This window comes from Molothrus ater, chromosome 14, assembly GCF_012460135.2.
Source record: "Molothrus ater isolate BHLD 08-10-18 breed brown headed cowbird chromosome 14, BPBGC_Mater_1.1, whole genome shotgun sequence".
Classification (NCBI taxonomy): Eukaryota; Metazoa; Chordata; class Aves; order Passeriformes; family Icteridae; genus Molothrus; species Molothrus ater.
This window is the reverse complement of record NC_050491.2, coordinates 19949132-19974622: the sequence shown is the minus strand read 5'-3', so window position 1 is coordinate 19974622 and position 25491 is coordinate 19949132. Positions and strand designations below refer to the sequence as shown.

The window sequence follows — 25491 nt, the reverse complement described above, 5'->3', positions numbered from 1 at the left end:
CTGTCACAGAATTAAAATGTACTAAGCCCAGACCTTTCGTGATGTTACTCTTTCCTCAGGCTATGTTGCTGAGGCAAAACAGAACCCTATTCTGTGCTCATCTTCCTTTTACCTAATACCTGATCACTGCAACTTAAATGCTGATAGATCTTGGAGGCAGAAGGTTCTCTGCCTGTTCTGATGCTCCAGACACGCTTCCAGAGTTAATGTGACGCAGTAAACCCCCTCCTAAAGGGCAATGGCCCTTTCCAAGGCAAACTAGGGGTCAGGCTTGAGGGAGGATCACTGGTAGGAATGCTGCTTAGAGTCTCCTCGTCAAGATGTTCCAAACAGAGCGGCTTTTAGAAGGAACAGATGGCAGAGGCTTTGCCTGAGAGGACTCAGAAAAGCTGGCAACATGGGAGAAGAGACGGAAGGAAGCATAAGCACTCTGCCTGTGCCATGTCTTGCCCACCATCTCAGCTGTCCTACCTTGAGCCTTCTACATGAGGCTACAGGGGAACTAGGAAGAAGTAAAATTTATGTCTTGGTGTTCTAAAATGACAATATTTTGGAAAAGAAAAAAAAAAACCAAGAAGAAATTGTTGTCATTTCACTGCAAAATTTAAACTCGAGCTAGAGAGGCTCAAGTTTTTATCCAGCTTTTGAAGTCTCCTCTCACAGCAAACAGGAGAGGCACATGTGAGCATAAGGGAAGCGACTGAAGGCTCAGAATATTTCAAAGATGAAGTGGGTTATAAATCAGAAGAAAAAAGAAGCCAGAAAACTTGACTTTATTAAAGCCAAAGAAGAAAAGGCACATGAAGGATCAGAGGAACACCTAGAGATGGACACACCATGTTGCCTGTTCTGAGTATCTGAAAATTCTGGAGTGTGACTGCAATATTGCAGAATGAGCTTCAAAGCTATGAGATGGCACTGCACAACAGGTGAGGACTGTTCTATCCTACCTTTTAGCTGTTTTAAGATTCCCATTTTTAAAAATACCTTCCATCACAACCATTTTATTATTAGTTTACAAACAGAAAACTAAACTCTCAGAAAAATGGAGGAAATCACATGGTCAGTACCAGAAGACTAACAACAAGTGATTTCTGATGCAATAGGCCTTCAGGGATTATAAATCTCTCTCTCTACATATATAAATGCTCCTAAGACTGCGCTGCTGCAGCAGGCTCCAAGAAATGCATCACTGGGCAACAAAAGACCAGGGAGACAGTTCTGGAATGAGCACATTTTCATGCTGCTTAGCCAAAAAGCTCTAAAGAGCAGAAAGGCCCTTTTCCTGTTTAGACCTTCAGAAGAAAAAATGCAGGAACAGAGCTATTGTGGGTTGGACTTTTCTCACTGTGGTGCATGAATATTCTGTATAATGTCCAAGGATTCTGTCCCTGCTTTCTCATCTTCAGAAAATTTTTTCCACAATCTTGAGCATATTTCAAACAAGATAGTTACAGGTTTCTTTTTTTTTTTTTTTTACTGTAGGAATTTAGGTGTGACACAAAAGTCTTTAGATAGTAACAAATTTGATGGCAAAATTAATTGAACTCTGAAGTGATTCATTTAGACTCTGATCTTACAAACATGAGCTATGGTTAAGCATAAGAATCTACACAGATAGGATCAGGAACAGCCACAAGAAAGGTATCTTTTGACTTCATTAGGATTTTTTTTTTTTTTTTTTTGTGTGTAAGGAACAATTTAATGTTTCGCAGAATCTTACACAACAGTTGCAGGGGATGAAAAAATAGTGCAGTATTAAGGATGCTTCACCTTCCAATTAAAGCAGGGCTAAAATGTGCAATTCCTTCTAATAATGAAAAAAAAAAATTATGAACGGGTCTAGCTTAAGTCTGTTTAGACAGATCTCCTGTTATTGCTGCATGCTTTGTCTCAAAAGATGAGAATCTGTTAAGCTCACAGTTAATACTGTGAGAGATGAGAATCTGTTAAGCTCACTGTTTCCAAATTACCCAGACTGAATATTGAATCATCTATGCTCTGATTTGTGTTATTAATACAAAAGATACCAACTTTTTCCCTCTGATATCTGGCTTTTTGACAAGGCTGATCAAACTGGCATGTTACAATAAAAGAAAGGATCTAAGTTGACTTACCTCCACTTTCAGAAGTGCGCAGCCTTTCAAGAACTCTTGAATATTACTGATGCAATCAGCTTCATTTTTAGGCTCCAGGCAATACTAAAGAAAGAAAATCCACTGATCTCATTGCATTGCCTGTACTGAGAAGGCCTGCATGAATATTGACATGTGCCTTTTATACTGAATTAGGGAAGCTTCTTCAGGGGGCGGGTGGGGGTGGCAGGCAAGCTGTTGAAGCAGGAAGAAAGCCACTGGAGGAAGTGATGCACACATAGAAACTGTCGGCATCTTGTTTTGAATGCCAGCATATGACAGTGCCCTAACTGACAGTGGGAAATTGATGACCTTTAACAACATGCTGCCCCGAACCACCACAAGTAAGAAAAAGATAAGGAGCTAGCAAAATTGATTTCTGCATAATGAAAGGCTCCTTTTTTATGGGGTGGAGAACCTGTTGTGTAGTTGCTTTTTAAAAGCTTCTCTTCTGTGTTGCCAGTTCCTATCTCTCATTGGACTCCTTCCCTTTTTCTTCTCCTTCAGATTCTTACACACTTCTGGACTGTGAATACACGCCTTGTCAAACTGTAACAGGAGGCATTCACATGGCTTCAGTACCAATGGATTTGCTGGTCTTGGGACAGATCAAATGGCACAATGCAAGCGTTATTTGCTTATTCCTGTTCCAATCTGCTTCTCCAGTGCATTTCCTGACTAACAAAGCATTTTGCAGTAAGAGTTTTGAAAGACTGACTATATTTACAGTTGCCATTAATTATATTGATGTAAATACTGACACAGTGCAAATCCTTCTATTTAAAATCAAGATATTCTGATCTCTGGTAGGCCAAGTATTTCCTGATGCTGACTGAACGTGGGTAAGCGAATCAACTGCAACCTTGCAGGTTTTTTTTCTGGAAGTAGAAACAAAATCGAGGAACCAAAGCTACAATCATACTTGGCTCTCAATCAGAAACTTAAATGTAAAACACCTCTCTCTGAAGCTCCTTGCTCCTCTCACCAGAGTAGCTAGGCCTCAGAATGCCCAGTGCAGGGTTTCATTGAGCAGGGCTGTCTCAACACAGCAAAATACATCAGAAAGCATTACCTTTTCTGCAGATCCCGGAAGCAGCCGATTAATGAGTTTGCAAAGCACAGTTCCATCTTTCAGAGAGGTTTTCAGGAACCCCTCTGGATCATCCACTATTTTCTTAGGGGAATTTAAGACTCCTAGTGAAATAAGCCATGTTACAATCTGTTCTTCTGGATTCATGGTGGAGAGCTCTGCCGCCAGAGCTGTTCTCCTGTACAACAGCGTACTGGAACCCACATCCGTGATTACATCTTCCTGCTGCAGTTCAAGTGTGAAACTACCTTTTTTTTTTTTTTTGGCTTAGTACAGAAACCAAATCTTAGGAACTTAAACTCTAAGGTACAAAACTGTTGTCAAAATAAAATAGTTTCTAACACTCAGCAGGAAACAGGGAAAGCAGATTGTTAACTACATCTTTGCAAAATTATTGAAAATGCAAGTATTTTGTATCAATTGTTATTACACCAAAATATCTCACATAGGGACTTCCTCCTTGTGGCAGCTAGCACCCTATCACCTAGTAAATTTAGTCCGAACTTAAGGTTATTGCCCAAAGAAATAAATTTCTTAATACTGTAAAGAACAATTCATTTCCAGTGTTAAAACAGAATTCACAATGGTGATGTTTTGGAGGAATGAAGGACTAAATAGAGATTTTCAACCTTATGTGGCAAACCTAGTTATTAAAATTGCCTTTTACAGTCGTTTTCTATTGTCTGATTTTTGAAAATAAATTCTGATCATGCACTTTTATGCATGAATAATGCCTCTCTTCAACTGCTGTGTAGAGGTCCACATATAATCCAAAACGGTTATTTAGGAGATGATAATCTCTTAAAACAATTATCTGGGTAACTTCAAAAAGGTCAGGAATTTAAGTCATCCAAAGCTGAGAATAAAATTCCCCACTATTTTACTTGTCTTATTAAGATGTCCCTTTCTAATAACACTGCAGGAACTACTGAAGGTAGCTTTCCACCCTGCCCGGGCAGTATTAACCATCACTACTTATCCTAGCAAGTCAGAAAAGTCCAGTCATCTTTGTAACTGTCCTTTCACCAGAACAGATGGAAAATGAAGCAATTCTGTTGATGATGAAGCTGGAACATCATGGCTTGAAGAATCCAAGAGGAACAAAGTATCCTAGAGACCAGAATTTCTTGGTTAGTGTTCTGAGCCAATTCCTACCCTGTTACTTAAAGCAGCTTTCAAGAACCCAGTGTTACCAAACTAATGATTTAAAGGGTTGGGAAAAATCAGAGCAGCAGAATGATAAAACTGTACACAGTAAATGGGCATGGTTTTGCCTGTACTTTGCAAGTTTTATGACAGGTACTGAGACCTACCAATGGACCAATTTTAAGAGCCACCAGCAAAGGTTTAGACAAATTCTGACCTTTTTCAGGACTCTGGGATGAGTTCCAGGTCTCTGTAGTGTGGAAATATTCATAACACACGGCTGCAGGCACTGTGAATAAAGTGGGCTACAGCTCAATCACAGCTCACTGCACTTGGTGAGCAGTGTGCAAAATATTTCAAAATCATGACTAATTGGCAATTCAGTTGTTTTGGGATTTTTTCCAGTTGTCATGAGCACTGCTTTGCAGAAGGAAATACATACAGTATCCATAATTTCATAATTCTTTTTTCAAATCTGTAGGTAGCCAAGATAACTGCTAACGCTCATTTATCAAAGGGGACACGCATTTGGATGTAGAAGACACCTCAGCCACCGCATCAGAACACAGCAGTTTCTGATGTAAATAGAGGTACTTCCAACACTGGGAGAATCACACAGCTGCTGCATTGAAGTCAGCGTTACAAACCTGAACACTGAAGTACTTCACCCACTCCCTCCTCTAAAGGAAACCTTTGGTATAGATGGGCAGGTCTAGTTTTATGATTATTTCACATGCAGCTGCTGCAGCCAAGATACTAATGTCTGCAACTACAATTAAATGAAAATACTTCCCACATCTTGAACACTTATTAACAGCTTGAAAAATCTGCAGATATAGTTATTCACAAAGTCCAAAAACGTATGGAGTTTTTGATTAGCTACTTCAATCCCAACCTCACATCCTTTAGAGTCCTTTCTAAACACATTCCAGATTGTTTACCCACTTCCACACCAAAATTAATTCTGTGGCAAACCCAAGGTATGAAGGTAGAGCCACTAAGGAAGGAACAGTGTCTGGTCTGGTCTGGTCTTTGAAAAGACTTCACCTTTGTCTATTTGCTGACAGCAACAAATCAAGTGAATCATCAATCATCTCTTGCAGAGTCAACTTAGTTAAAAATCTTATTTACAGTCTGATTTATACCACAGTGTTATTTTTGAAGGGGGTGAACTTTCCTTTACCCAATGACCAAGTGACTCTGGCAGCATACGCAACAGAACAGCACAGCGACAGGAGCAAGGTAAGATGAGCAGTCACATATTCAGAAACCATTTTTGAGTGGTTCTTCTCAAAGTCACACATGCGTAAGTAATTCACTCTTTTTTTCCAGCAGAGGGAAAATACCACAAAGAACAGCACTGGAGTATTTGTCTGCTGCAGAATCTATTGATACATTTCAACTGGTAGCTTTCAATGAAAAGTTTGACTCTGTGCACGAGCTAATACTGTAGATCAGGGTACATTCTCATTAAGTAGAATTTTAGGCAGGAACTGATCATACAGTAGCTGCCATTTTGGCATTACACTTTAGGAAGAATTATCCAGTTCAGCCTGAACAGCAGCGCTAAACACTAAGCTAATGCGGAAAAGTAGTACAGTACAAGTTACTCCTTCTGCAGAAGAGATACTGAGATCGCTTTGTAACGATAACCTTCCAAGATGTAACACTAGCGATCTTGAACACCATCCAAGTGTGTCCAAGAAGAATATGTTTTTCTTTTAAATTAGACAATAAAACCCCAAACCCATAATTCTTGTTAACAGTAAATTTATTTGCCCTGGGAAATACTGCAATTCTACCAATCCGCTACACAGATTTACTCCTAGAATCTGCAGCCCCTAACTGAGATTTAAAGTGATATCCTCACCCCAAACATAAAGTTTTAATTCTCTAGACAAGGTATGCATGCTTCTTCTTCTTCAGCCACTCATTATGGACTGAGGGTTGTTTAAATGAGATCAGTTTATGTCTATCACAGAAGTCAGTATAAATTTTATTATCCATTATTCTTTATGAGTTTTCTACATGAAATACCAATGCCTGAGGATTCCTCTCACATACACTGGCCCACCAACATGTATGTAAGAGAAGAATGCATCAAAATCAAGACAAAGTTTTGAAGGAAGCACCAAGATGTCCAGTGTACATCAAGGAACACTAATTATCCTGGCCACATCACTAACATTGTCTCAGTACAGCAATACTCCCCCCCTCTCATCCAGAAGGTTGGGACAAAACTGTTAATGTAATATAGCAGAACTTTCCGTGGTTTCTTGGTGAAGTCCTCTGTATTCAAGTGGACTAAGACTTACTTCTGTGTAACTTGCTCTTTTTATCAGCATAAATGGCAAGCACATGTGTAAAAGGCAACCAAAGTATTTCACTGCTGTAGGATGTGTGTGCAACGAGCAATGAACCATCTCACTCTGGACTGTTGGAAGGTGCGAGCTATGGCAGACAGCAGCTGGCTTCCACCATAAATTTTATGTATGTCCAAGATATCGGTAGTGCTACTTTCAAAGGCAACTCCAGAATGCTTACACATTCCTCTAGAAAATGGTGGGCAACACTACATTCAAAAGCCAGGCTGTATCAGTTGTGATTTGTTATCCTTTGATTTTCCAATGCACATCCACTGCTGCGCTGCCACCTTCACCTTTCACCGTAACTGGAAAAAGGAAATGCAAGTTAGTACCCTCTCAGAAGCCAAGAGACAAAAATGCTAGATTATCTTTGAATTCATTTTATACATACAGTTAATACATTTGGACTGTATTCGATCTGTTCCAACAGTATGAAACCACATCAATAGCTAACTACAATAATCAAAATGCCCCGAAGACAACTTGTATTAATGCATACTGCTTGTATAAGACTGTCTCCAGGGCAGGTACTAAGTACCACAATTCCTGGGTGAATTCCCCCTTCAAATTCTACTCACCACAAAATTCCACCAGCTCTTGATAACCTCAGCATGCTACTCAGAAGTTCTGTAATACACTGGTGTTAATCTGTAAGTAATAATGTGCTATAAATAAAATCAAACTTGTAGTCAAGGGAAGGTATAGGCCTGGCAATTCCATTTGCACCCTGATTTTCCACAAGGCTATTATTATTACCTTCCTTGCCACAAGATCTATTTACTGTCCCTTAACATTGGTACCATGCCTGCTAAGAATCTGGAAACATTTAGAAGCTGAAGACAAGGCTGATAGAGTGTGCTTTTGTCTCTAATACCTGTATTTATAACAACATGGTCACAACAGATTTACTAAACTGAAAGAAGTACTTTTTTTTTTTTTTTTTTTTTTACAAAGGGAAGCTTTTTCACTTGTCAAGAATAATTAAGCTTCAGCTTTCCAGCTAACAGAGAGAACTGAGGTGCACACACAGGAAGTTTAAAACGTTCTGACACAACCTGTATGATGATGTGTCAGTATCTTTCAAAGTCTCTTAGAACGCTGCATTTAAGACAGCATTTCATCTCTTCATTAGAGAATTTAAGACCTCCATCTGGGTCAAACTATAAATTTAAAAACTGACTCCTCGTGGTTTTTTGCAAGTGGGTGGGGAAATGAAAGGGGAAATGCTACTTTTAGACCTATTTCCCTAATCCACTTTAGTGGCACACTAGTGACATCAGTGATTTTTGAATGAAAAAGGTTCAGTTTTCTTAACCTTTAGAAACACCTATTGTGAAGTGTCCTTTCAGTAAGACTCTAATTTAAATATTTCAACACCCACATCTTAAAAGGAAAACAAAGACAAGGACAGCATTTGCTGGTTGAAATTTTATCAAGCATCAGAAAAATAAAAAGCTGGTAGGGCAGAAGCTTCTGTTTTGCTTAACTACACGCATCCCCTGAACAGAAAACACTTGTGATGATTCTGTCTTTTATCTGAAACACATTCCAGTACCCTGAAACAAAGCATATTTTTCCTTTATTATCAGGGTAAGAGCAGCAATTTATCAGGAGTATTTATAAAACATTTTTAGCATATTCTGACAAAGGCATTGCACATTTATTGAATTGCTGTTACTGACACTCTATAGGGAGAATGAATTGAAGCCCAACTGAGGCTACAAACATCATGCAGTATACAACAGAACCTATCCTTCCCACAAGATAGAATCTCCCTGGTAACAGTGACCAGCTATCAGATAGACCAACTATACAAACTACAGCTTCTTCTTTTTTACCATTTTAAAGTTGGTTCTTGAAAGTAGAATTTGAAACTAGCAGCAAAGAGGTTCTTACATTTACAGACTCAATAAAGAATTACATAAGGGAGTACACATGCTTCTTTACATAAATGCTTCTCTTGGAAAAGGTAGTTATCCTTTTCCTTTAATCTGTACTAGATTTTGTCAAATTCTGCACACGCTCTAAGTTACTCCCATTTTTTTACTACCAACTATTTAGTAGAGAAATATTATTTTCCAGAAAGCTAGATTAACATGACAGCCACTACCACCTTTTTTCTTCTGAGTTTTCAGAGAAATAGGAGCAAGTCACACTTTCACATAAAATCCAAAGACTGCTGCTCCTCAATCTTCTTGAAAAATTATTTTAATAGGGTAGGATTTAGAGCCAAGAAACACAGCTGTTCTACAGTCTCAAACCATTCTGGAGGCATCTGAAGTCTGCAGCTTAATCCCAGGACCTCTGCAGAGATCAATTCCTAATCCAAGATTATACTCACTTTAATTGTTAATCCTGCACATTTAACAAGACTGATTAAATGTCAATACTAACATTTATTATTACAACTCTGATTTTTTATGATCTGCTCTTATAAAAATTCATGCTCAGCACTTTCTGCCACATGACTTGAAGTTCAGTTGTAAACATGTTTTTCTTTAGCCGTACCCAAATTGGCCCTGTTTTTGCAGACAAGTAGTGTCTTGCTGCCATTCCCAAACTGGCTGGTTTACAAAGCCTTCTTAAGCCTCCTCCTCCAAAACTTAAACACAAGTCAAAACAACACTTAGCCATGAAGAACATCCATTCAAACCTACGAACACAATGACCAGGGAACTTCCTTGCAGCTATTACACTGCTGTAATATTTACCTTATGTATTGGTACAGGCACCACTCACATCTGCAGTCAACAGATGAACCAGCACTATTTCAGTGGTATCTTCTAGAAGTTATCCCCCTGCAATTAAGAGAAGATACAACAAATTGAGAAAAATATGTTTTACAGCACAAGCTAACCTACAGTAATTGCCCCCATTTCAAAAAAATGGCACAAGTTTCGTTTGCAGATTATTCAGTCGCAAGTTTTTACTACTTCTTTAAATGGTGGAGGATTCACTCACTGGCTTGGAATGAACTGAAATGGCTTAGAGAAAGGTTGCATGGCTTATGGATTCTCATTCCTTTTCAATGGTGCTCTGCCATGTTAAATCCATAAGTTGAACGACAAAATTTACTGAGGACTAAACAGTAGTACAAAGGTTTTGGGTTTGTGGTTTGGTTTTTTAGTTGGAGGTCTTCATGTTTACTATATTCAAGAGTATCTTTTGAACTTCATGGCTTCACCCAAGTTATAACAACTTGCCACAGACTGTGCCACATGCATCCCTGGGTATCCCTGCAACGCAGTGTCAAACTAAACAGAGTTAGGCATCCAACTAAACATCAAGTCTGCCTTTCTTGCTTCCAACTCCCAATAGTTGAGCTGATCTGTCTCAACCTAAACCAATTCCTCACTTCACAAGGCTTAAATTTTGTTAATATGCTGCATATGCAGCCTTTCTAAGCATCTTCACTGAGTGATACTGGTCACAAAATACCCCCTCCCCACACTACATGGCAATACTGCGTCTACAGTGAGCTGCATTACAGCTTTAGTTTTAAAACTGGTGCCATAAATGCTTTTATCCAAGGATTGTTGAATTTGGAGAATTTCTAATGTATTGGGGAATTTATTTTCCTTTTTTTTCTTTAATCTATACAGCACTTCCATTGCCATGACATGCAGCTTGTCTTACTGTACTAGAAGAAGGTAACTTGTTTCAATTTTGACTTAGACTGAAAAACTAGTTTGCTTTGCTTACCATCTTTGCTGTTTCACAGGCATTTGATGCTCTTAATCAGCTGTGGAATGCTGAAAGATTCACTTATTTTAGGAAGCCATAAGCCTTTCAGAAGTTGGAGAGAAAGACTTCTTTGCTTATCTTATTTTCTCCTTTGGAATCAAAGATGTTCCTTTAAAAGTGAAACACTACAGAGTTGCAAAAATTTGAAACAGTGTGAGTAAGCATCGATTTGCAGCTTCTTTGATGGAATTGGTCAATGGTTTGCGGATTGTTGTTTTTTTTAACAGTATTTTGTAGCTGACTTACATGAACATGATTTTTTTGCAGGGGAGATCTTTTTAAACTCCCCATGAAACAGTAGGAAGGCAGAATATAGTATTTATCCACTTGCTTTTTTTGGCTTAAGTGAATGAAATCCTCTATTTTTCTTTACACGAGGATCTGAAGGCATTTTGTACTGGGAATACTGTGACTTCAAATTCTAGGCATAACTGAGCTTTATGTGGAATCATCCCCACCACCCTCCAAATCACAAGCAATACTTTCAGAATGAGATGCTGAACATGTAGAGCAATCCATCTCCATGTTAGATGGTTGGATGTTGTGAGGAAGATCTTAAGAACAGCTTGTTCCATTCATGACGAAAATCAGATGGAAGTGTGGCATTTCAGGGAAACTTTACTTTGAAAATTACAACACTAGTACACAGCTCAAGCTTATACATTTAACATCTGCTTTCTGAAAGAAATGTTAACAATTTTGAAATGATATTAAACATTGTTTCAACTGTTTCTCACAAAAGCATAGAAGTCATGGAGGGGAAAACTTAACAGGCAACAATAAAAAAAGGTTAAAAACAACTTTTCCTTTTAGTAGTCCTCTGGTAGTAAAGATAGAACAGCTTCCACATTTGAGAAATAATCTGTCTTGGTCCAAAAGTTTAAGAGTGTTTTTAGTATCTGCTTCTGCCTCCACCTCTATCGGATCTGCTTCCACCACGGCCACCACCTCTGGGCGCCCCGCGGCTTGAACTACTGTAAGAATCCCGAGGAGGTGGATAGCCCCTTTCCATGGATGGGGGAAGACCCCTGTCTTGTCTTCCAACACGATCACGGCCACTTGAGTAGACATCACTTCTGCTGCTTGAGTAACTTTCTCGGCTTCCATATCCATCTCGTGTGCTGCCGTAATCATCATAGCGACTGCTTCCACCATAAGATGGCGGGGGCCCTCGAGCAGGTGGAGCACTACGTGAGTTACCTGCAGGGTCAACGGTCAGGTCATATGGCAACACCATAAGTTATATAGAACAATTTCAAATCTGAATTTACAGAATTGCTGTATTAAAATGTTTACTGCTACTCTTTTTATATGTATTGAGATGGTCTTAATATAATCTGCCACACTAATGGTATTTTTAAGTGGGGATTGCATATCAGGCAGTGAGTGGATTTAGAGATTTTGAAGGAATGAAGACGGTGTTTGTTTATTCAGGCAGGCTCTTTAACTGGGTATTCCAGTACAGCTTGTTATTTTAGAGAAGAAACTCAGCCATATTTTCCAGAGACAGCTGTCATTCTGAACTGTAGACTTTGCTTCTTTAGCTTACAGCTTATTAAAAAGACGTTCAAATGTTAACCAACAACTGCACTTTCACTGTAGGGGAAAAAAATTGCGCCACTTCCCCCTAAAACACAAGCAACCTAGTCAAAGTCAGATGTTATGACATCTGTACGTTTATATGGTCCTCAAAATGGATTCTTACCGTAACTCTCATATGAATCTCTGTAGGAGCCTCCACTTGGATGATCCGAGTAGTCTCTGTCACGTCCACCACCGTATCCATCACGATCGCTATAGGAGGAAAGACTACTAAGACTTAGTACAAATCACTAACATTACAGCAAAAATAAAGTGACAGAAAACTCCAACTGTAGGTACCTATATCCCCTGGAGGGGTATTCATCACGTGAACTGGAATGACCATAATCACGATATGCGTAGTCTCGTGGAGGTGGTGCGTAGTCCCGGGTATCCCTGGAACTGGGATAATCTCTGCTTGAATAACTACAAAGAACAAAAACTGAGATGTTAGCCACATGTCCTACCACAGAAGGTCTGGAATCAAGATCCTTCTCCAAACAAAAAACACTTCACTAAAATAAAACAGTAGAAGAATTTACCCGTCTTTAGTGCTGTAGCCATCATCTCTTGGAGACATGTAGACATCTCTCCGTGATGGCATTGGCTCTCTGCGCGGAGGACCACCGTAACCATCTCTTCCACGTGACACAGGAGCTTCAAAGAAACAGTCCATTTAATTAGCATTTAGCCATGCAGAACATTCAAGGCAAGTGCTAGCAAATAGCTTAAAGCAATTTAATAATATCTCCAGAGCCTACATTTAGAGCGCTTTACATTTCTGCTTGTACAGTTTGAAAGCAGCACTAGACAAAACATATCCAAATTACACCAAATTGTTCCCAACAGCTACAAAATTATACTGGTCTGAAAGGAACCAAAGCTTAGAGAAACAGTACACCATCCCACAGCTGACTGAAGTTCGAATCAATGATTTGCACCAGTTCCTAAGGGAAGACTAAGGTTCTAGAGCTGACCAAGCAATTAATTTAGTCAGGAAGTCCTTACCTCTTCCTCCCATGCTACTGCTACGCACTGGTCCTGAAGGTGCAGATCTTTTAGGTGGAGGGCCTCCACTTCGTGGAGGTGGACCCCTCTTCATAGGAAGTGGCCCTCGAGAAGACCCTAGAAGGAGAAGCCACGAACCAATTATTATTTCTGTGATACTCACCTGCATTTTCTTAAAGCCTGAACTACAACAACCTAAACGTGCCATTATTACCACTACATGATCAACAGTAAACCTCTAAAACTAGACCTCTCCTGTCTAAATCTCTAAAATTAGACCTCCTGTTTTCTAGCCACTTCAAATGCTACTGGCAGAATTGAGAGCCAAACTTCCCACAGCCTAAATTCCTGTCAAGAACTGTCTTTTGGAACTTATCCAAAAGCTACAGGGTGTGACACAAAGGAAAAAAGACAGCTGATACCTGTAATCAGTCACAGCTTAAACGCTTAACAAGTTACTGTTCTCAGAAGAGCCACTTGGGAGGATGTACTAGAGAAGAGCCTACAGAGAGGGAACAGAGGTACTACTACCGAGTCTGCAGAACCTACTATACAGACTCTTCAAGACAGAAGTTTCACTATTTCCAGGGTTTTTTTTCCTGCATTACAGCTTTTACTGTTACACCTCAGGTACTGTTTGCTAGTTAAGTGAGTTTTGTTTTGATACTGAAAAGTCTGAATAAATAGCTGTATCTTAATGAATATCCAGTATCAAGTAATGTACTTTAGAATGCTTCAACAACTTAAAAAAGGTTTAGCTGCCCTCTCACTCTGATCTGGAAGGATCAGCCCTACAATTTTCTCAGTTTAGACCTCTTGCTATAAAGAATGAAAGGCAGTTCCCTTTCCCTGGCGGTAGCGAATCACTTTTTCAACTTGAATACCAGAAAGCTTCCTTTCTCACGTGCAAGGCAGGAGTTCTGCTTTTCTTTCATAGGCAAAAGTCAAGTGGAGTGTTAGTTGTAGAAAGGAATCTTCACATCTGAAAGCCTTTTCTTAAGGTGTACTTGCCTAATCAAAACTTTGACTAAACTGCCGAGATCGTATTTCATCATTTTAATAAAGAACAAGGAGTGCACTATTCAGGTGTTTGACTTTTTTTTTTTTTTTCCAGTAGGATTATTGTCATCTTCCAATGGGATTGTCTTGTGTTGTCGAAGTGTATAATGAGAGAGGTCAATACATACCCAAGTGACTCCCTCTTGAAGGTGGTCCTCTCGCGCCACTTCCGCCTCTTGCGCCTCTAAGGCCCCTGGGAGGACCTCTGCTTCGGGGAGGGGGCGGTGGCCCACGCCTACCACCACTTTCAAAGGATGGCTTGGTTGCTTGTTCCACTTTAATTGCCTTCCCATCTAATGACTAAAGAAGAAGCTGCTTTACTTACTGCTCAGTCATGTTTGTATTTCTTAAATCAAGCCCCTCTTGCTTCACTATTTATAGGGCTTCCATTTTATAAGTTAGAGCAATTCTAGAACTGATTTCAGTCTTCAGTATTAGTCCCCAAGTACTCAGCAGCATGTTGGGCCTAATTTCAATTTCTACAGTACTTCATTCTTGTGGTATTGATGGCAAAAAACCCACAGAGCAGCATCAGAAAGGACTTTCAGTGAAAACACAAGTGTCCAATGATTACGGCAGCCCCACGTCATTTATTCTGTAAATGAAACATGATATATGATCTACAATTTACTTTCAATTGCCATGTACTTTTGTACCAAACTAGGAGTGCACCTGTAGTTACAAGATTAAGCTGAAGGTAACTTAGCTTCAGTCGGAATTTCTGGCAATGGGGAGGCCGTTTAGCACATTTTCTTGACGTCCTGATAAAACGGTGATCGCTGAAGTATTTAGAAGCTATTTCAGCATCTACACAGCAGACTGAGTATGACAATTCACCCCTTTTTTCTAGTGTTTCAAGCTGGGTTTTCAATCAAGGTGACTGTCACAATTTACTCTATTACTTGCTTTTCCACAGGGAAGGTGCTTTGTGGTATTTTTGTTTGTGAGTTCTGTTGTGTGGTTGTATTTTTTTTTGTGGTATGAAAAAAGTAGAAGCTTTTGCTGGAATACAGATCTGCAATACCAGGAACTCTGCAGCCAATATACCTCAAACATGAGCAGGTACTAACAAGCTGAGTAATTCAACCTAGTTAATCAAATTTCTGGATGATCTTTAGATGCCGCATGTTTGGCTATTATAGCGGAATCAAGACCACAAGCCCTGCTAAAATTAGGTTATTCCATGCCTATCCTGGCAAACATGGTTTATTTGCCTTTTTTAGCAGGTAAATATTTAATTCTGCCATGACTACTAATTAATTATCAGGCAGAAAGTGTTGTTCATTGCACTTCTTTGCTGCAATAAATGAACAAACGTAACTGCTAGACTGCTAGTAATGTCTTTATCTACACTGGTATTTTATAGAAGCACTGAGTATTTTTTGTTCTCTGTCAAAATCTAGCTCTCTGAAAATTCACTGTAATGGTGGATGTATTTTGCCAGCTCAGAGTTGTAGTGATTGTTTAAAAACCTGAGTGTACATACCCAGGTTCAACTTGATCCATTTTGAGGGAAAAAAAGTAAGAAATACCAGCAAAATCATATTGGTCTTGGCTTGACTTAGTGAAATATTTTACTTATGGAAGGTTTCTCAAAAAGCCTTTTGGCATGACAAACTGAAATATCCACTCTAATGACTGGAACTTCTCAGTTTGCATCATATTGATTTGCCATTGTAATTAATCTCTAAGTTTCATCCTTCTGAAGCATGAACAGAGGGCTTTGAAGCCTTAAGCTTTGCTATGGCCACTGCTGTCCTTCATTTCATGGAAGGTCTTGACAGCTTGTTGTAAGTTTAGAAAGCAAACACTGTCCCCTTCTGCTAGCATGGGTTCTGAAAACCTGGATGCTAGGTTTAAATTCTTTCATTTGTGTTAGGTAGGAGGTACAGTTTTCCTTGTAATTTCTCCTCCTGTTTTCTTCTGCCTTGCACTTAAGCATCTTACCTTGGCAAAAGACTGTTTCCTTCCAGACTGCTTTACAGAAGTAGTCTTAAAAAGCTATTCCATAGGTCCAGAAAGACCTTTCACTAGATACGAGAATGTATTTTTTGCTAACCAGGAAATATTTGTCAAAGTTAGTCCTATTTCAAAGCAGAGGGGACATTTTATGGTTTCTTAGCTCAAAGAAAGGTCTTACCTCACCAAACATAAAAGTCACACAACCCATCTCAGAATAAGGAAGTTTTTTCAATGAGCTCAAAGCACAAGCTGTCAACATGAACACTCATTAGCTTCTTTTTATAACCTTGATTCAGAGTGTTATAGAAGCATTTTTAATATGGTATGAGCACCAGAAAGTGAAGTCACCCTGGTGCTAAAAAGTATGAAAATAATTTAAGCTACAAGTAATTTAGGACAGTAATAGTTTGGCAATCAAAGTCTCCTATGTGTGGAATGAATAATCTGTACATATTTGTAAAGTGAGACAGGGAATTTTAACCAAACACAATTAGAGAACTATCCTGCAAGCTGTTCCACATTTCAACAGAAAAGATGAATGAAATTTGCTTAATTTTGGGAGAGGGGCAAGAAATCAAGTATTTCAAAGAAACTGTCACAGTAACTTGCATGAAGCTGGTCCTAGCACCGCACAGGGCTTTCCTCTTCAATGGATCACTTCGCTGTTGATGCTGCAATGACTCCATTGCTCCATGTTCCTTGATGGCACATTAAGTGAGTTTCATTTTGCCATATATATCCAAGAAATGAAGATCCATTTCTCAAGAGGCCAAGCTTCTGTACATTGTATCACTTCTTCCCCAAAGAACAGGAAGCACTTTCTGTCAATTAGACAATCTTCTATAGTGCTGAGTACAGTTTACACTGCAGGGATTGTAGCTTCTGCTTCCATCCTCTGAACACAGACCAGCTGGCTTGGCAGGTCTACACTGGAATAAAATCTTTGTCCTGACCCTTTGCCTAAGGTCATATCCTCTCTTTAATTATCCATTTCATCTTAAGGATGTAGAATCCGAAGGTCATGAGAACAGCCCACTGCACCAAACAACCATTACAGACTGGAGAGTATCCACATTTATGTCCAGGTAAGCATGTGCATTTTGTGGCATCAGGATGTAGACTTGACAGCCATGAATTAAGATTCTTCTTAATTCTTCAGCTGGTAAGCTGCTATTAAGTAGTTCTACATTTCTTTTGCACTGCTCAGACATCATAGCATTGATTCAATCTAGAAGACAAAGTGACTGAAGTGAGAAATCTCCATCCCAACTCTAAAATAATTATCTTGTGATCCCTTTCTGCAGGACAAACTGATCTTCAACAAGCACGCTTTGACTAGTCTATGCTTGTCCCAGTATAGGGTGAAATATAGCTGTCCACATACTACCCCTCACCCAAACTGGTGCAAAACTCTGCATATATTTTCATAAACATTTGCAAAATAAAAAACAAATGCAAATTCATTCTTGCAGAATCTATTGGAGTCAGCCTCTTCTACTGGCTACAACTTCAAATTCCTTTGGGATGACAGAATGAGCAACAGACAGGCAGTGCAGAACTCTTCCCCCAGCCAGACAGATCACCTAACTCCTTACAGACTGCTCGAACTGCAGTCTGCACAGTGCTTCTGCTGCTGCTTCTCAGTGCCATTAAAATCTCAAGAATGCTCCAATCCATCTTTTCCAAATGGACAAAGAGACCTTCAAATTGTGATTTATGACAATTGCCTCTTCTCACACCAGGCTTTAAACACTGCTCTTCCCTCACACCTTGAATGCAGAGTCTTTTTGGAATACAAGCAGTACCTGTTGTCCAGAAGGCTTCCTGAAGATGAGCATGAGAGACCACCGCATGAATATCTTTCATATCCATGGTCAAAGCAAGTTGGACCAGAAGACATTCTAGAGCAAATCCCATCTGAGAATGTTCTTTTCATATACTATTTGCCGTTCCAATTTCAAAGCAGATGACGGTACTTCTAGATTTATAGTGAAGACAAACCCATGAGAACGATGATCCACAAGGCCGTCCTTTCTAGCATTTCTTGCCAAAAATGCAGATTGTGCATTCCAGAACAAGTAGACGTAACCTCAGCCACAAACATTGCCTCATTTAGCTACTTTTCCAAGCAGTATTCTCCCAAATATTCCCAATGTGACTAAACACAGGCCTCAACATTCAAGATGTAGAACAGTTGGTGATTATTTTCAAAGGGATTTTGATTTGCAAGCTGCACTCCACAAACACACGATTAGTGACCGAATTCCTTTTAGTCTGACAATTGCCTATTGGTCCTTGAAATTACCTTATGTGAGGATTCAATGACCATTTCAGAGAAAATAAATTATTTAAGCACGGCAGTAAACAAGTCTTCAGAACTGTGGCAAACTAGACAGTGGAGAAATAAAATTCAATAAAAGGAACACCCTGACAGATGTTTAGGCTGGTATAGAAAGAACGTCATCTGAATTTGCCACTCTCTGCCTTGACAAAACTACTAGCTTGCTTAAAAGGGAAGGAAGTCTTCTAAGAGAATAACCCTAATTGTGATAAGATTGTCATGAAGCATCCAGAAACATCAGTCCATGGAGTATAAAACCCACTATCCTTCTATAACACATACCCTGCTACAACACAAATAACAAGAGGTTTTACAAACCTTGTGTTCACGAACACTACACAAAGCTCACTTTCTTATTCCTAAAGTTGTTTTACTTACTGACTGCAATAACTGACATTTTTCTTTCACTTCAACTTCTTAAACTAACAAGACAAACATACCAAAATCCCAAGTCTCAATTAATCACAATCACTTGATGTTTCTTCACTTTACTTGAATGGCATCTCAAGAGACGCTGCTTACAAGGCCAGTGCAGCGTGACCTAAACACAACCATTCACACAACGCAGGAAAACCAGAGTCTGCAATTCAAGAGACCTAAGATGGCTTTCACTGCCTGAAGAGACAGCACCTCCATAAAGATAAGCAGTTGTTCACCAAAAAATTGCCAACGTACATCTACCTTTGCAAACACATGCCACAACAGATACAGATTACAGCAGTCTACAACTCTCTGACAAACTATCCTGGTATTATCTTGGAACTTGTGCTGCAAACGCCTATATTTTTATTTTTAAAAACATTACACATCTTATTGCTCTTAAAGCTAGACCATGGCGTTTTAGGGCGTAAATGAACAAATTCGGTTGCCGGCTAACTGCAAAGCCAGTGCACATAAACTAGAAAGATGCCCCTCACACAGACCAAGCAGATCAATGATGCAAATCACAAATGCAGGAGATTATACTCAGAATACCGGATAGCTCATCAATGCTCCGGCATTCAAGGGAAATCACAGTTACCCATGCTAAAGAACAGTTACTAATTTTCAGGTAAGTCACTTCCCTGAAGTGTAATTTACACAATCCTGCATTCAAATATCATCAAAAAGGAAAATTAACCCAAAAATCATTATTGAAACATGCAAGAATGAAGAGCTGAATCCTCCATCACCGATTAAGGAACAATAAGAAAAGAGAGCATAGCTGATTGCCAGCCAGACTTCCATTTTCTATTAGCAAATCCAGGAACAGGAGAAACATGGAGACAGAGACATTTTGTCAAATTTAAAGTTACAACTTGTCTCCACGATCTTCTAATCCATTCTCTTTCCAACTTTTATTACCAGTTGATTTACCCCGAAGATTAATTGTCCTGGTCAGTAGCAACTGCAACATATAAACGGTCTTAATTCCTACCTTTCCATTCATATCTCTGGCAGCATCTTTTGCATCTGCTGGACTCTCAAACGTGACGAATGCAAATCCTCTGGACTTGTTTGTTTCCCGATCTTTCATCAAAAGGACTGCAGAAACAAAGTCACATCAGCCTTCCCTGTAATTCCCTGTAAGGAACACTTAACCTTTATTTAACCTTTTAAGCTCAGAACTTCTTAGAGGACACATAAGCACCATCATTTCAGATGATCAACGCCAAAAAGTCATCACAGCTATACTGTTGTTTGTTTTATACTATTGCTATCTTAAGAAAAGTTGTCTTTACCTTCCACAATGCGTCCATATTTGCCGAATACAGCCTCAAGGGCTTTTTCATTAGTCTCTGTGTTCAGGCCCCCAATGAACAGCTTCCCAGGACGATCTGCTTCAACCATTTTGATTCTGTAAATGACCTACTAAAAAGAATGAGGCCATTATTAACAAAACATCAGACTGCAATAGTGACTTCATGGTATATAAATTACTTCTGTCCTCAAACGTACAAGCAAATTTTCTTCAGAAAGATATTAGGTAAGAAATATGAGGTATAAAAAAAATCAAGTAATTACAATTTTTTGCAGTGGAAGCAACTCGAAGTAATATTAACAGTTCCTTCTTCACATTATATAGTGTATTTAAAAGACATTAAATAGAACTTGGAATAGTGGAACAAGGCACTGTTAAAATGAAGCAATATTGGTGAATGTGAAAATTCTTCCAGAAGTGCTGGTCCTTTTGTCCTGGACGTTTCAAGTAATTTGCTTAATATGTCAACGTAATACCAAACTGTTAACTCTTCAGAGCATCTTAGGTCAGTGTTTTTAAATTAAGTTCATTCTTTGTATTATTTAAAGTACATGAAGCCTATGCTAAAGTCCTGGCCTACACAACATGAGAGACTGAACTGACACCAGACCACCACTGCAGTTCTACACAGCAATGTCACACTTACAGTCGCGGGGGCGGGAGGGCTCAAAAAGAAAAAAGCCCAAGAGCCGAAGACAAAGCCAAACCCCCCGTGGCTGGCAGGCCGCCCGGCGCCTGCGGACAAGCGCTGCCCGCGTGTCTCCAGCGCGATGGCGGGAAGGCCCGCGCCAGCTCCGGCACACGCGGGAGCGCGGACAAAGCACCCCCGAGGGAGCCGCGGCGGGGCCGGGCCGGGCCGCACGGGGCGCGGGTTCAGCCGCGCTCCGGGCACGGTGAGCACGGGGGGCGTCGGACCCTCCGCGGGCTCAGGCACCGCCACAAAATGGCGGCCACCTCTGGCAGCGGCTCCGCTCCGGCCCCGCGCCGGCGGCCTGCTCGGCACTCACCCACCGCGCGACTCAAGCCCGTCCGGACACATCGACGCGGCGCGCCCGCCATGCCCCCTTCGCCCTCCCCCGGGATGCTCAAGAACCCCCGCACATAAAATGGCGGACACCGCGCCTCACACCGCCAGGACCCTCCTCGCCCCACCGCAACGGCGCGGGTCCCGCCGTCCTAACCGGAGCCGGGCAGGGAGGGATTGCGGGCCGGGCCCGGCTCCGCCGTGCCTCCGCTCTGCCGCGAGCGGCGCGCCACGCGGCCCCCACCCCGCGGACCTTTCGCCGCGGGTCTCCGCAGCGTCCTGCGGTGCCGCCCGCAGAGCCCTACCCGCAGCAGCGCTCACCTCCGCCCGCGCCGATCTGCAACTGCGCAATGGGGGCGAACAAAGGCGCTGCGGGCCTTTATAGCTTTACGTCACCCGCCGGACGGAGCCCCGGATGCGGCGGCACGGCAGCGCCGAGCCCGGTAGGGGGCGCCCGAGACCCCCCCAAGGCCGGCGCGAGGCTCGCGGCCGAGGGGCAACGGGGGCCCGGATGGGACGGGGCCACGGGGCGGAGAGTCCCGTCCTGCCAGGAGGGGGGAGCGGGCCGCGAGCGGCGGGAAAACAGCGGGAGCGGGCCGTGGGAAAGGAGGGGTAGAGCTTTGTTTGCCGCTGTGCCTCGTCCCGAAGGATTGAGGCCCCATGTGCAGTGCTGTGTCGTTCTGGACTCCTCAGCACGACAAAGGAGCTACTGGAGATGGTAATCATCACAATAATGATTAGATGTCTGGAGCGTCCCTCTTACGAGGAGAGACATGGAAGCTGGGGCTGTTCAGTCTAGAGAAGAGAAGAATGAGAGGGGATCTCACTAATGCATATAAAAATCCCAAAGCCAAGTGTCAAGGCGATGGTGCCAGAGTCTTTTCAATGATGCCTAGTGACAGGAGCAATTGTCATAATCTAAAATACTAGAAGTTCCACCTCAACATGAGAAAGAACTTTGGATTGAGGGTACCACAACCCTGGAACAGCTGCCCAGTGAGGTCATGGAGTCTCCCTCTCTTGAGACATTCCTGTATCACCTGCTCCAGGTGACCCTGCCTTGTCAGGGCGATTGGACTGGATGATCTCCCAGAGATCCCTTCCAATGCTAACTGATTTTGTGAAGCAGCAGATCTATCGCTTCTTTGGAAAGAAAATCACAGTAGTATCAGTTTAACTTTGGAGTTTGCAGGAGCTTAACCCAGTTTGCTAAAGCAGCCTTAAAGGCATTTTTAATTAGTTTGATTAGTAGATGTGTATGGCAGCACCCCTTCCTTGGAGAATAACAGCAAACCAAAACAAGTGTGATTTAAAATTAAACGTGTTGATGGCACAAAGTTTTGCCATTTTTGTTCAACTAACTCAATTTGTTAATTATTTGTACTCGAAGCTCAACTGTGATTTTCTTTGGCTGGCTAAACCTGATAGTGGAAAAGATAGGAAATCTGCTCATGCAAAAATTGGCTAAACTTTCATTATTTGAACCTGTAGATTATCTAAATTTATATTAATCAGTTATCAAGGCCTATTTTCTTAGTGCCACCCAGTCTAACCACCATACAGTCTTTTAAGTTCTGCCTTGCAGTTCTTGCTTGCAGTTCTCCAGACCTTCATTCCTGGGAGATGCCACAGAGTCTTTGGACTCTAAGGGCACTGCCCAGTGCTGTTACAGTTGTGCAGCTGCATAATTGCTACATTCTGATAAGAGAACATCAGACTCTCCTTATCTTCAGTTTTTCAGTCTGTCAGATACTGATATTCAGCTGCTGTTTGTGCTATGGGAAGCAGAAGGCAACGTTGCCTCAGAGAAGCTCATAGATGTGTTAAGAACACAAAAGAGGGGAGCTCTCAAGCACTACTGTAAACTCCAGTATGTACTTGAAGATGTCGCCTTACCAGTGTGGATGCTCAGTTTCTGGATGCTGTTACTGTGAAGGGGAAAAGGGAAAGATGACCTTTATAAGGAGGTGGAACAGCACTGCCTGTGATATCAATGCAGTTGCCAAAGAATGGCATTACCAGATACTCATCCAATTATCATATGAAGAAAAGCTTCAAATTCTAGTTTCAATACAAAAGAATTTAAAGGTAGGAGCCTCCCTGGGATGGATAGTGAAAACTAAAGCAAATTGTTAGTCCTGTAAGAAATATGCTAAAAATGGCCTCCATCCAGGTGGGGTCTCTGTGCTTCTCTGACCTGTGGTGTATTTATTGACTGCCACACAACTGGAAAAATAAGCAAATGCAAACAAAAGCCTCTTTTTCTGTCACGTCTGATTTAAAGACTAAAATATTTAATTGATGACTCCAGGCTTCATTTTAGTAACATTTTGTTAACATGTACTGAACATGTGGTTAGGTGGGATTAGCATGAACATAATGACATTTGAAACAGCATTTGAACATAAATGCTGTAATTGTATCAGGGCCACCCATTGTTCTAAAAATTCTTCTGCCCGTTGTTCTAAAAGGTATCTTCATGAGGCTTCTCATCAGAACTTAGTTGCATCTTCATTGCAAACTGGAATGGTATTTTACAGTCTCTCACTACACAGTGTATGTATGGTCTTGCTACAAATTTAGTCAGATCTTTTCCTAGAGGATTAAAGGGTATATAATTCTTTGTCACTTTCTTAAATGAATCTCTGCATGTTTAACAGTGCTGTTGAATTTACACTGCAAACCTGTTCATGCAAGTACTATGTACCATGCTCCATATTTTCATCAAACATTGGCCTTTTACCAAGTTCATCATGCTTTGGTTTTAAACTGGATGAAAAGTTTAGGAGAGCTGAGGGATGGGGACTAAAGATTCATTCAGAATTAATAAAAAAGGGAATGTTATTCACTCTAGATATGCAATCAAAAACTAATAACTGAAAAATGAGCGTAATGATTTTATAACAAGGAGCAATTTTCTAGGCACTGTCAGTTGATGGGTGTTTATAGAAATTCAGGAATTTTCTTCTGTAAAACTCAGACTAGAGTAGATGGGAACAGCACAAAATAACTGTTTCTGGCATGGACTTTATCAACCATTTCTAAACTGGAACTCCTTAATGTGCTTCTCCCAAATCACTTATTTGGGATCTCATTTTGGCTCCTTTCAGTTGAGGCATACAAGGTGGATCATAGGTCCCTAAGACATAGCTGGACCTGCCTGAAATGACAACTCTAATTTCCAGGCTCAGCTGAAAAAACACGAGAATTCCTGTGCTCCCCCTTATTCTTTTTCCTTTTGCCCATTGCTGTTCTATGGTAAGGGCAATTCACTACAGATTGATGAATTGGTTAAAATTAATGGACATGGATGTTTTGCAGGGCAATACAAATGTAGTGTCACTCTCTGGAAACATGAGTGGAAACAGCTTGCCAAAATGGAAAATACAGAGAGATTGAGGTGTTTGCTACTCAGTGATACTTTCTGTATCATTGACAGGAATGCCTTTAGCACAATGTCTCAGCTGTGAGTACCCATCTTGCCATGGTAGCACAGAGCTTGCAGCCATCACTTGCACTTACCCTGCTCCTCAGACATGTTTTGCAGCTGTCCCGGAGCACTGCTCCTGCCATCACCACCTAAACAGCTGACACTGGAGCTTGGCATCATGTTTGTGGTGACCGTGTTGTACCAAGAGGCCATGTTGTGGCTGCAAACATTACAGGCTACATCAAAAAAAACCACCAAATATAATTCTTCCAGATTGCTATATGAAAACTTGGATTTCAACCCCTTATTTCTGAGCTGGTAATATCTCTTAAGCCCTTCTCACTCACTCTCTACAACTCCCTGAAAGGAGGATGTAGCCAGGTGAAGAAGATCTGACTGCTCTCAGTAACAAGTGACAGGATGAGAGGACCTAGACTCGAGTCGTGCAGGGGAAGGTTTAGGTTGGACATTAGCAGGAATTTTTTCACAAAAAGGGTACTTAGACATTGGAATGGGCTAGCCAGGGAGGTGGTGGAATCACTGTCCCTGGGGGTGTTTAGAAAGACTGGATGTAGCACGCAGTGCTGTGGTGTGGTTAACGTGGTGGTGTTCAGTCCTGTGTTAAATTCGACGATCTGAGGTATTTTCCAATCGAATTGATTCTGTGCTTTTTGCTGGCGGCTAAAACTTGAAAAGAGGTTCTGGTATCATAGAATCCTGCAATGGTTTGGGTTGGAAGGGACGTTCAAAATCACCTGATTTCACTACCCCCAGCCTGCTCGCCATGGGCAGGGACACCTTCCCCTAGACCAGGATGCTCCAAGCCCCCTTCAATCTGGCCTTGAACACTTCCAGTGATGGGGC

General features: G+C 41.0%; 2 protein-coding genes and 1 non-coding gene across 6 annotated transcripts in view; all 3 read right to left on the bottom strand.

Annotated features, from left to right (window-relative positions):
• ARHGEF6 (Rac/Cdc42 guanine nucleotide exchange factor 6) overlaps positions 1-3372 on the bottom strand; it is a 38657-nt gene extending 35285 nt beyond the window's left edge. The window contains exons 1-2 of the mRNA XM_036401974.1: positions 3208-3372; positions 2118-2201 (exon numbers count right to left, since the gene is read on the bottom strand). Of these exons, the coding sequence (XP_036257867.1) occupies positions 2118-2201; positions 3208-3372 (249 nt within the window). The remainder of the gene's footprint in view (positions 1-2117; positions 2202-3207) is intronic.
• Positions 3373-6124: 2752 nt separating this feature from the next.
• RBMX (RNA binding motif protein X-linked) lies at positions 6125-21568 on the bottom strand. 4 transcript variants are annotated; one of them, XM_036402113.1, is made up of 9 exons: positions 21519-21568; positions 20154-20283; positions 19850-19956; positions 14258-14429; positions 13071-13187; positions 12605-12719; positions 12363-12488; positions 12187-12290; positions 6125-11681 (listed from the first exon to the last, which is right to left on the bottom strand). In XM_036402113.1, the coding sequence occupies exons 2-9, from the start codon at positions 20260-20262 to the stop codon at positions 11374-11376; spliced, it is 1158 nt and encodes a 385-aa protein (XP_036258006.1). In that variant the 5' UTR covers positions 20263-20283; positions 21519-21568; the 3' UTR covers positions 6125-11373. The 4 variants fall into 4 exon arrangements, with proteins under 4 accessions (XP_036258006.1, XP_036258009.1, XP_036258007.1 ...); XM_036402116.1 differs by having other exon boundaries at positions 12187-12275; XM_036402114.1 differs by having other exon boundaries at positions 20154-20280; positions 21519-21559.
• Positions 20030-20101, bottom strand: LOC118698930 (small nucleolar RNA SNORD61). Its single transcript, XR_004981990.1, has one exon. It is a non-coding gene; the product is annotated as a small nucleolar RNA SNORD61 (small nucleolar RNA).
• Positions 21569-25491: the final 3923 nt, after the last annotated feature.

Bases quoted from the DNA above. Each gene is read 5' to 3' on its own strand.
- RBMX (XM_036402113.1), bottom strand. From the start codon at position 20,262: ATGGTTGAAGCAGATCGTCCTGGGAAGCTGTTCATTGGGGGCCTGAAC. The intron at 19,957-20,153 runs GTAAAGACAACT...TTGTTTCTGCAG, and splicing joins ATATGGACGCATTGTGGAAG to TCCTTTTGATGAAAGATCGG. The intron at 13,188-14,257 runs GTATGTATTGAC...TTCTCCTTCTAG, and splicing joins TTCAAGAGGGAGTCACTTGG to GGTCTTCTCGAGGGCCACTT.